Raw genomic sequence first — 12,563 nt, forward strand, 5'->3', positions numbered from 1 at the left:
AGCTCTCTCGAGCAGGGTCCTCAATCCTCCTGTTTGAATTGTAAATTAGCTTTGTCACCATGTAATGTCTGATATTGTTTGTTTCATGTTCCCTCTAAATTGGAAAGTGCTGCGTAATATGTTGGCGCTATATAAATAAAGATTATTATTATTATTAATTCGCAAATTGTATTTGCATGTAAAAATCAGTTGGCGCATTCCTAGGGTTTTGGCATTTTTTTTTAACACGTGCAGTGAATGTAGACATGTGTGGTATTTTTGGGAGCACAAGCTCTGGTTGATGTAGACGTTTGTAGTATATAAGAATTTTTCACACCTTGATCTATTATTTTTAAATTGTTTTTGTGTGTACACTTTTACTTGGGTGTAAGTTTTATTCTTTAATGTCAGATTCAATGCATTTTTTTATTTTTATTTCCTACTTATCACAAAGTTGCACAAAGGTGAACATGTCTGTAAACAGCCGGGTTAAATGGACACTAACTTTTCAAACAGCTTACTTTAATCTAATAGCATACCTGATATATATTAACTTTGTAATTTGATTACTGTTAAAATTTAGTTGTTTTATCCATACAAAATCTGTGTGAAGTTACAGCCACTAGGTGTCTCCCTTCTTGTAATCTGCTGTCCATCCTCTGTTGTTAAGCAAAATCCATCTCTAGTTACAGAGCAGAGGAGACAGACTGCATGTTGTGGTGGTGTCTCTCTTCACTGCCTGTCAATAGAAGTCTATGGAGAGGGAAGGGGGAGCAGGGGGAGAGAGCAAGTGCAGCGAGAGAGAGAGAGAGAAGACACAGACACACTGCCCATAGAAGTCTATAGAGAGGGGAGGGGAGCAGGAGGAGGGAGCAGGAAGAGAAAGACACAGACACGCCGCCCATAGAAGTCTATGGAGAGCAGAGGGGGAAGCAGGAGGAGGGAGCAGAGTGAGAAAAAGACAGACATGATGCCCATAGAAGTCTATGGAAAGGGAAAGGGGGAACACAATGAGGGAGCAGGATGAGAAAGAACGGAAGAGACACGATGCCCATAGAAGTCTATGGAGAGGGAAGGGGGAACAGAAGAGGGGAGCAGAGTGAGAGAGAAAGAGACACAGACATGCTGCTCATAGAAGTCTATGGAGAGGGAAGGGGGGAGCAGAGAGGTGACACCGGTAAGTGTTATATGTCACCCCAGTGCTGGATTCTCAGCTACACTGTTCATTACCTTTTGGATCCACTTGTAAACAATGTAGAATTTCTGACTGGATTTTCTGTGTGGAAATTCTACAGCATATTATTGTAGCAGCAAAGTGGATGAGATTTAACAAAATCCCTCCACTCGCTGCTTAAAAAATATGCAGAAAAGAAGAGCGGAAATTGAAATTTGCAGCATGTCAATCTCTCTTGCGAAAATGGTGAATGCAATTTTACCGTGAGTTGCATTGACTTTGCATTGTAGTTTTTGGGCACAGCTTGTACAGGTGAAGCACAGTAAAACCATGTGCTTCATCTCTACAAATCGCGTGGCCAAAAAACACATTGCAAATCTGCTGGAATTCGCTAAAAAACTGCATGCAGTGTGGTTATTGGCAGAACGGCACACTATGACCGCACGGCCATTACGTTCATGGGCACCCTTGCTCTGTTTCTTCTTTACCATTTTTTTTTTTGTCTACTAGTTTTTAAATCAGATAACTAGAAAATTATTTGAAGTCACCTACCCCTGACCATCCAAAGGGTAGAAAATTCCCTTCTGACCAATTTTTTCCACTGACGAAGAAAAGGCCAGCAATCATGATAAAGACCCACACAGCCAAGTTAATTACATTCAGCACATTATTAAATCCAACTGAATTCTTTACTCCCAATGCAACAATTATTGTTACAATAACTGCAATGACTAGAGCAAGAAGGTCTGGATAGGATTCTTCACCTTTGCCTGAAATGAAATAATAGTGAAGAATCACGCATTACAATTGGAATATACAGTATATACACTGTATGACAATATAATGCCAAAAGAAAAAAAAAATGATGCGTTGTAGAATACTGTGTGCTCATTTGATCAGATGATGAAGAATGGTTATGCCAGAGGAGAACGTCTGATTATGAATCACAAGATTGAGTAATACTTCGGTGATTCAGCCCTTCAGCAGATTGTCACCTTTTTTCTGCAGTGCATGTATCACCTTCTGTATTATAATGGGCACATTTATACACACAGGCTCTGCTGTGGGATAAGACATGCATGCATTTTGTCAGCTTCTATTATATGTTTTTATTACATCCATCTACTATAATGTCACAGAGGGCGATTTTCTTTGCAGCTGTTTTTCTGCAGCGCCATAGAAACACGGTGCTGTAGAGTAAGGGTGATCATATACATTAGAGGAAAGTTGTCCGAACCCGACGATTTAGGCGTGTCTAGTTGACTATCTAATGTGTATGGGGATGTCCCAAAGAAGGTTCGGGGATGTTGGACTTCAACATGCCTGAACCTTTGTTCCTGCGGGAGATAAGCCACTATAAGAAGTGTCTGTCAGTGGCTTATTCCCCTCTAACCATTAAAAATACATGAATGCTCAGCTAAGCAAGCATGTATGTGGGGGAGTCAGCAGCTTTAGGCCCCTTAATGACCGCCGTAAAAAGGCGTATCGGCAGTCATTGAGGGGTTAAATGGATGCTTATAATGTATGGACAATACATGTGTTTTATCTTGGATAAGAAGCCTCATCCTCTAACTAAAGTAATAATACGTCATGCCTTTATTATTCACAACACTATTTACTAAAACATAAAATGAAAATGAACCATCCCCAATTAGGTATAATGAGCTAATTATATTTGACCTTGACCTGCAAAGCTTATGCAAATATTATGCTACAGAATATATTGAAGTGATAATGAAATAGGGTGATTGATACTATAAGAACTTGGCAATGTGCAATTTTCAAATTTACAGCAAAATCCTTACCTAATCCATTTAATGTTCCCACGCTCTGAATCATCCAGTGACTGATGGTGTGATTGGCGAGGGAGTCGAACATGCTACTTAGGGCACTTGCTCCAGCTGCTGTACCAATGAGATATTCAAGGATTAAGTTCCATCCAATGAAGAACGCCACAAATTCACCAACGGTGACATAACTGTATGTGTAAGCCGATCCTGTTGTTTTTGGAACACGCACACCAAATTCAGCATAGCACACCCCTGTGTACATAAAAAGAGAGAATTACTGATTACACAAGAATACTGAATGCCGATGCTTTACTAGTTCACACAGAGTATTTTGGACCTGTTTTTGATGCAGAATCTGTGTCAGAAACAGCGCAAAAAAAACGCTTAAAATCGCCTCCCATTGATTTCAATGAGGCGATGAAAAATGCTAGCCGGAAAAAGAAGCGACATGCCCTTCGGGCGTTTCCGTCAGTGACCTCTCATTGACATCAATGGGAGGCAGAGATCGCATTTTTCGCTGTTTTTTTGCCCACGGCCCTTAATGGCTGCGGGCGAAAATCGCCGTGAAAGACGCAGCAAATGTTCTGTCGGCAGGTCAAACTCTTCCAGATTTTTCCGCCTGCAATAAACTCTGTTTGAACAGGGCCTTAGATGTATTCCAGTAACGTCACAAAAAATCAGGAATATCGAATAAAATTCTAGCGAAATTGTGGTGGTTACTATACAATGTTTCTTACAGTTTGTTTTTTTAATATTTATTCACCAGTTCAGAACACTCCATAGCAGAAAGCAAAATGGCAAAGAGGATGATCAAATTCCTTCATCTGCTACATCACCCAGTCTGCATGCAGTTCATGAAATCTTGTGATCAAGCCTATATAGAGCTCAACAGTGAATACATAATGCTACTCATCAGGGCCGGCATCAACAATGGGCAAACTTAGGCAGAAGTCAGGGCCCACTAACCTGGGGGCTATGGCAATCTAGATATGCTCTGTGATTGTAAAGATGATTGTCTATTGCCAAATGGCCCATAAACACCTGAAACCAGCCATGCTATTCCCAGCTACAAAAAATTACATTACATTACAAAAACAAAGTAGGTATTCATAGATTAAAAAAAAGTCCTTAATCGCAACTTTTGGGTGAATTTTCATTTTTGGGGAAAATACTGAGAAAAATTGATTCTGTAACAATTCCGCATAAGTTTATTACATTTTAAAAAAACGACAAAGTCATAACTTCATTGATTTCATGGATTATAATAAATAATGCAAAATGAAGCATTTTTTTTTTAGAATTTAGGATAGTATTGATACACATCAACCAGATTACCAAAATTTATTATTCAATTTATACCTGATTTTCGTGGAAATTGCACAAATTCAAAAGGATCTGTTACCAGGTTTCACAATACTAAGTGCATACATTATTATATAGATCACTGATGAAGCAGGTGAAGTTTTCGTGTTTGATATTAAAATTAGGATAAATTCTCATCTCATCAGGTCCTCGAGATCTATTTAATAATGTATGCAGTTTGTATTGTAAAATCTAGTGACAGATACTCTTCAAAACATTGCATTTAAAATTTGGCCAAAATTGAGCCAAATTTGTGTCAAAAGTTGCGACCTTTGTCTTCTTAATCAAAATTATAAAAAACAGGTGAGAAAAGTTGGCATGGTCAAGCTGTGCATTTACTTTTAGACTCATTTACCAAAAGTAAAAGTTAAAAAGGCACAAATTACAAATCTACGGTTACTCATAGCAGGTGTAAGAAGAAATTCAAACAGTTAGACAATACCAAATGTACCAATTAGGGGCAATTCTCACCAAGTACCCTCTCAAATTTAATTGGAGCAAAATATGCCATTAATTAATAAATGTGGGCCATTTATCTCTTGTAGCTCTTGTTTTTTTATTGTATTAAATCTCTTTTGTAATCTCTATTGTAAAGCATATGTAGTGATAAAATCACATCATCAGGTCAGTACCAGACTAGATGGGTTCGCAAGATCACGCTGTAAATGACAGCACAACGTGATCTCGATGTGCTGTGCTGCAAGTCACACACAAACGTTACCGAAGTGTCGGGATTGTGAATAGACCTCCCAAAGTAGCTGGAAGTGATGTCTATTCACTGTCAAGACAGTATAGAAAAGGGGAGGAAACCTCCAGCTCACCGGTCTGCGTCTCCAGAAGTATCGCTCGGATCCCCGCGACGGTCCGCGGTGTATATGGCAAGGTAAAGGAAAGGATGATCCAGCGCTGATGGTAGTTTAAAAGGGAAGAACAATTCCCATGTTTATTAGAAATATCATTAAAATTGAAAGGGAGACGCAGTCTCAAGGCAGGAGTAGTCAGGGTATGTACCCGAGCCTACGCGTTTCGAACGCAGACTGCGTTCTTAGTCATGGCAGGAGAAGTTAGGACCGTGTGTTTCAGTCTCACCTATATGCAAGGTAGTCAGCTGTTGGATCTGCTGTGTAAGTATCAGTGATTGGAAGAATTCACTGAATGAGGAGTGGCTAGCGAAACAACAACAGGTGAGCCGGAGTTACGTAGAATTAACGATATTTTGTGTATTTAATCTATAAACAATAATACTCAGAACTAATTCAAAATAATAATAATATAATGCTTAGACTTAGATAGTGTTTTTGAATCAATTGAATTACGGTTGCTTATTATTAACACATAGAGGGGAAACAGATACACACGGCCAAGTATGTTTATCCGATAAACATACTTTAGAAAAATTAAAAAAATGTAAAAATTCAAACCTGTTAAACATTTTTTCTTCGATCTTTTTTAACCAAATAAAATTTTTCTTCATGTAATTGTTTTTAACATTTTTCGATGTGCCACTACAATACATTTGCTTGCTTTATATGTATGAGTACTATTATGGCCGTGTGCATCTGTTTCCCCTCTATGTGTTAATAATAAGCAACCGTAATTCAATTGATTCAAAAACACTATCTAAGTCTAAACATTATATTATTATTATTTTGAATTAGTTCTGAGTATTATTGTTTATAGATTAAATACACAAAATATTGTTAATTCTACGTAACTCCGGCTCACCTGTTGTTGTTTCGCTAGCCACTCCTCATTCAGTGAATTCTTCCAATCACTGATACTTACACAGCAGATCCAAAAGCTGACTACCTTGCATATAGGTGAGACTGAAACACACGGTCCTAACTTCTCCTGCCATGACTAAGAACGCAGTCTGCGTTCGAAACGCGTAGGCTCGGGTACATATCCTGACTACTCCTGCCTTGAGACTGCGTCTCCCTTTCAATTGTAATGATATTTCTAATAAACATGGGAATTGTTCTTCCCTTTTAAACTACCATCAGCGCTGGATCATCCTTTCCTTTACCTTGCCACTGTCAAGACACTTTAGTAACATTAATGTTGGTGTAAGTGACAGCATACGCTGTGCTGATTACATGAATGGAGATAAGTGTATGACGCTGATTGGTCACTGATTGGTCAGCATCACACACTTCTCTCCACAACGCCCACTTGGTCAAAGGTAAAAACACGCCCAGTTGGGCATTAAGAAAGTCATTAGCATAAAGCTGAAATCGCTCATAACTTGGCGAAAATAGATGTTTTTTCTAAATAAAAAAACACTGCTGTTACCTTCATTATATTGCCGATCTCATTATGTAAGAGATAGGGCACTTATAATGTGATGACAGAGCCTCTTTAAGTCTGGACTGAGCTCGCAAGCGCACCCTGGTGGTCACCGTGGAACAGGATGGCCGTATGTGCAGACATATCTGGAGAGAAGGGCGTCGACTGGATGGAAGGAGTTCGTGGTCAGCGACCCCGGACGTTACATGGTGGGACAGCCTTGAGAGCCAACATTTTGGCCAAGTAGTTAGTCCACCCCTGTTCCAATATGTATTATCATTTGTTGCATGATACATCACTTTTACTAATTTATTAAACATTTTTTTTCTTCTTTAACTATTAATTATTTATTAACAGTGTTACATCATGAATAATATAGGTGTTGATTCAGAACAACAACCCCTGTCCATAGTCCCTATTAGTGCACTCCCTTGGGACCCCTCCCCTATGAGCCAGATTAGGGAGCCGCTCTGTAAGAGCAGCTCCCGTTCTGGTTAACACAGTGCATCCATGAATTACAAGGATGGCCATACTTTTAAATGTTTGTCATGTAATGCTAAATTTCCCCTTCAGTATGGTTGGAAAAGGCTTCCCCTTTTTGAAAACAGCTGAATGCCATGGGTGAGAGAAGCCAGACCTGTGGCATTCAGAAGATCGCCACACCAACTTCATTTTAAAGAGGGATTTGGCTTTGTGAGACCACCCCTTTAAAGATTAAACAATTGTCCAAAAAGAATCCAAAAAGGGTGGAGTAATGATGAGACCGATCAGGTACAACGCACAATTTTGTTTTGAATTAATGAATTTAGAGCTAGGAGGTCTACAAAATGTGTATGAGACCCCAATGAGTAAGCCAGGTTAAGGCCTCATGCACACGACCGTGTTTTTGCGGCCGCAATTCCCCCGAAAATCCACGGGAGAATTGCGGCCCCATTCTTTTCTATGGGGCCGTGCACATGACCGTAGTTTTTGCGGTCCGTGCACAGAAAGAACGGGCATGTCTTATTACGGCCCGGTTCTGCGGTCCGGGCTCATTGAAAACAATGGCCGCGGCCATGTGCATGTCCCGCGATTTGCGGGCGGCCTGCGGCTGACAGTCCGCAGCCGGCCGACCCGAAAATCACGGCCGTGCACACGGCTACGGTCGTGTGCATGAGGCCTAAGTTGTACATGACAGTAATACAGATTTTGAGGGCTTTTTTTTGTAAATAATTCCAGATCCTTCCAGAACAGAGGCTATGCCACTAGCTATGCTGTGCTGCAGTCTCCACCCATTATGAGGTATTGTGTAACAGATCACTCCCCTCTAGCAAATGTGCACAGGAGGCCGAGGTGGCGTCACTCACAGATGAGTCTTTACAGATTTAGATGGGAAGGAGGTGAAAATTACCTCAGCATTGTTAATTACATGCCAGATTTCAGTAAAGTAATTTTTGTTTGTGGTATTAATCAGGTATCTATAGGACATGATGGGGGTGGGATTTACAAGTGTTCTGGATTATCAGATGAGTGTGGAGAAGTACATAACATTTGGTGTTTATTTTTGAGAAAATAAGAGTCCTCCTTTGAACAATAGTTAATCCGTATCATATACAGTATGTACAAGACAGGATACACGGTGTCACGGTCTGTGGGTATGTGGACCCACTAGGCCGCACCGCCGTAGCGGCGAGCCAGCTGGCCAAACAGAGCACCCAATCAATGCAAAGTCCCGCACAAGGGTTCCTGAATAGGCCAGACAGTGGCAGAGGCTTTAGCAGGGATGACAGCAGGTGCAGCAGGTTGCGCCACACGTGGCATATGACAGCAGGTGCAGCAGGTTGCCCCAGACGTGGTGGATGACAGCAGGTGAAGTAGGATGCGCCAGGCATGGTGGACGACAACAGGTGCAGCAGGTTGCGCAAGACTTGACGGACAATAACAGGTGCAGCAGGTTGCGCTAGACATGGCAAATGACAGCAGGTGTAGTAGGATGCGCCAGACGTGGCGTACGATAACAGGTGCAGCAGGTTGCGCCAGACGTGGCGGACGACAACAGGTACAGCAGATTGCGCTAGACGTGGCGGATGACAGCAGGTGCAGCAGGATGCGCCAGACGTGGCGGACGACATTAGGTGAAGAAGGACACGACACCAATCACTAACAGGTTAAGGAACAATAAAAGAGCACGGGATACAGGTAGCAGGGCACGGGTAAACACTAAGGGACCATTTCAAAGGACTAACATGGGAATACTAACCCAAATAGAGAAAGAAAGCAGCACAGTAGTACAACAACCTCCAGGGTAGCAGGGTGCAAGCCTCCAGGAATCTGACTTTAGAATCCCCAGATATCAGGCAAAGAATAGAAATTGAGGCAGCACTCCAAAAGTAAAAAAAGGGATTTTTATTCACCCATCTGTATGATAGAATGTAACATTTCAGCTGCTCAATGCAGACTTTGTCAAGCAAACAGCTGCGTGACAAAGGCTGCATTGAGCAGCTGAAACGTGGCATTCTATCACACAGATGGGTGAATAAAAATCCCTTTTTTGACTTTTGGAGTGCTGCCTCTATTTCTATTCTTTGCATGGGAATACTAACAATGAGCAAAGGGGCATGGCCCTTCTTATAGTCCAGGGTGATCATGGGCTAATTACTGATGTTTTACATGTGCGTGCACTGGCCCTACGGGACACAACAGAGTGGAGCAGAAATCAGTGCTGGCGTCTCCTGGGGAAGAGATACGGGCTGGCGCTCACCAGACCATGGTAGCGGCCGTCGTGGGGTGAGTAATCCCAACGATCCGTGCCCATGGATGTTACACATGGTAGTCACGATGCACGAGGTAGATCATCCAAAAACCACACTCACCTTCTTGTTCAGAAGCGGAGCTGGAGGTGCTTGCTAAGTCTTGTAACCTGGCAAAAGGGTAAGACGGACAACATTTACACTGACTCTGGGTACACTTTTTGCATCGCCCACCATTATGGGCCTATTGGCAGTAGGAAGCTTTGTTGGCTCATGGGGTAAGCTAATTGAGAGTGCAAGAGATGACAGACCTGGCAAAGAGAGTATGTGCAGCCAAGTATCAGCAAATTGGCTTGTCCCTGGATTCAATAATGCCAAACCTAGGTTTGTAGTAGCCTGCTTGATATGCGCATGGCATGACATAGGTAAAACAAAAAAGGTACCTATGAGAAGTGAACCCCAGCCAGATTACCTGTTTCAGCGACTGCAGAACATACGACTACCCAAGGTAGGTGTGTATGAAAATGTGCTCGTATGTGTAGACCTGTTCTCAGGGTGGGCTGAAGCCTGGCCAGTATTTTCCCCACTGCAGGAGTTGTGTGTAGTGACAGGGGAATAGTTTTCTCCCAAGTATTGAATTGGTGTATGTACAATGACTAAGATATCAGCAGTTCTCTAGATGCCATCCCAAAGTTAGTTTGTTTAATAATGGTATTTAAGAAGTGTTGTGGGAATATTAAATATTGAGGTTAAGTTTTATGTAACGTTCTAGATCAGCGTGCCTTAGCATTGTACTATTGGAGGCATGTGTCAGTGCTATAACTTGTAAATGATATCTTCTCAGTGCAAGTAGATTTCCAATGCACAATATTATTTAGCCTTGCTGAGGATTGAACATTTCTGTGAAGTATATATATATATATATATACTATATATATAAAGAAGAAAAATCAGTTTGTATGTATCACTTTTAGTTACTGCCCAATGTGAATGTTTAATGTAATGATGTCATTTGTTAATGTTTTTCTTCAATTGAATTACCTGATTAAGATCAATTAATTATTATGTAGCAAAAAGATTGTTCTCCACAGGAAGTGTCCAACTGGTAGCGGATTGCGTGAAAGCCAGATTCTAATGAGATATGGACGGATAAGGAAGGTAAACAAGTAGCATCCAAGGCACTCTTGATGGCAGTATTGTATTTGATGGTGTATGGCCTCACATAGGCTTCCAAGACTGCAAGGATCGATTTGGTAAGATCTAATTAGTATGTCCCAGGTTTTAAAGCTGTTGCTGGTAAATTCTGTTAGAGCTGTTTGATTTGCCTACAGACCGGTGCCAACTTTATCATCACACAAAGAGACCTTCCCAGGTAATACAAATCAGAGTAAGAAAAAATTGGTTTGAGACACTTGTCAGATAAATATATGGTATCTGTGAATATTTCTGTGGGTAGCAGCTGTTACAGGTAACCAGCTCAGAACAATGTATAAATCCCACTGAAAACAGTAAGACCAAGTGCAAAATAAAATGTACCCAGTAACTACACATTTTCAAGGTGCCCTGTCCATTGTGACAGAGAAGTTTTTCTTATATAAAGGTGTTTGTTAGATTTAGTTTAAGGGACTGTCATTATTATTGTATGTACTTAGAACAAATTTTATATATTATACAGATGTTGTTATTACCAGATGAGCATTTATTTTAACAGATGATAAAGGTTGAGTCCCCAGCAAGTGACAATAAACATGATGAACTCCATCCATGAGATGCGGCAGGCACAGCCTGAGCCAATACAACGCGCTTGTCATGAACTGAAGGCAGTGTCAGAATTGTAAGCAGCCGCGCAGACAAGCAACTAGCCAGAGGAAGAGGATTTTGATATAGAGGGTTTTGTGGCAGTCAGAATAAAACTCCTCTAATCCGCCTACGAGGGGACTCACCCCAGGCTCACAGTATAAGGTGCTGTGTACAGCCCGGTGATGTATACTAACAAGAGACGGTGACTGACACATTAGAGGGACCAAACCAAGTCCTGCTGACATCAGCAATTGTCAAAGTAAAACAAAGGCCAAAGACTCGAGTGAACCAGTCAGCAACATCTAAGTGTCTTAAAGTGGAAGATAAGTGACCAGGAGGTGGGTAATAATAAATCCCCCACTGGACACCACCATACAGTCTGACTCCACAATTGTGCGGGTTACCCTAAGGGTGACAGCCAGTGAAAAGCAGAAGAAAGTAGAAGAAGAGGATGATGATGTATGGGACTTGACAATGAACTGATGGGACCCAAACCTGAGTACTCAGATTGGTGATAGTATTATTTTATTAGTTGAGGCCTTATTGTCTGAGGTTTATAATTATAATGTATGTAAAAATGCCACGGTATAGTGAATAACAATTTGAGGAGTTTTATGTGGAGTTATGAGGTGAAGGTCACTGGTTGTTGTCACTCATAAGTAAGAAGTACATGGCAGCAATGAGAGCCCGGAGGTTATGTTACCTGGGTGTCTTTAGGTTTGACATAGATGCTGCCCACGACCTGTTATATCTGCAGGGGTAAAGGTCCTATTAGGACAGTAAGTGACAGTGCAACACAATTATGATCAATACATATGCAGTGGTAGGACAAGTTTGGTTTATTGCTAATATTAGTAGGTTTAGCAGTAATGAATGCTCATAATATAGAGAAATTAGCTGACAGATTGGACAATGTTACAGATTATGTGTTTGATGTTTAGATAGCTGCCCAAGGGGGCATGTGCACGCGCCAAGTAGTTGGCCCAGCCTGTTGTCATTATATAGACCTTTTGGCATTATGCAGGATAAGTATGACGTAGGGGGATAAGTCCTCTATTAAGTGCCTGGTTTGGATACAAAAATTTGCTCATATAAACAAAAAGTGGGAAATGTGAAAGTAATTAAAAAATGTTTAAATTATTCAATTTTGCATAGACTCCATTTTGTATGGTGCCACCCATTTTGGATAGTTGGAATCCATCTTGTGGCCTGAAGGAGACATTTTTGAGATTAATAAGTCATGGTTGCTTTAAAGCTTATATTTATGTCAGCATTGTCTGAAACAATTCTATGTTTTTCTTTAGTAACCAGCTGTATGTTTTTTATTTAGTCTTTCTTGGCTCCTACTTCGAAAGATAGTATTGTAATGGTTTGTTGCATAAATGTCAGAGAAGGATTTTGAGCATACAAAGCATGGTCTCTGTGTCATCATTCTCTCCGATA

The 12,563-nt window shown here is 40.9% G+C and overlaps 1 protein-coding gene across 3 annotated transcripts in view; it reads right to left on the minus strand.

The window, feature by feature from the left end:
• Window positions 1-12,563, minus strand: part of SLC7A14 (solute carrier family 7 member 14) — a 151,820-nt gene that overhangs the window by 24,871 nt on the left and 114,386 nt on the right. For all 3 annotated transcript variants that reach the window (XM_075861594.1, XM_075861593.1, XM_075861595.1), the window contains 2 exons: window positions 2,959-3,195; window positions 1,706-1,923 (listed from right to left, as the gene is read on the minus strand). In XM_075861594.1, coding sequence (XP_075717709.1) covers window positions 1,706-1,923; window positions 2,959-3,195 — 455 coding nt within the window. The remainder of the gene's footprint in view (window positions 1-1,705; window positions 1,924-2,958; window positions 3,196-12,563) is intronic.

This window comes from Rhinoderma darwinii, chromosome 4, assembly GCF_050947455.1.
Source record: "Rhinoderma darwinii isolate aRhiDar2 chromosome 4, aRhiDar2.hap1, whole genome shotgun sequence".
NCBI lineage: Eukaryota > Metazoa > Chordata > Amphibia > Anura > Rhinodermatidae > Rhinoderma > Rhinoderma darwinii.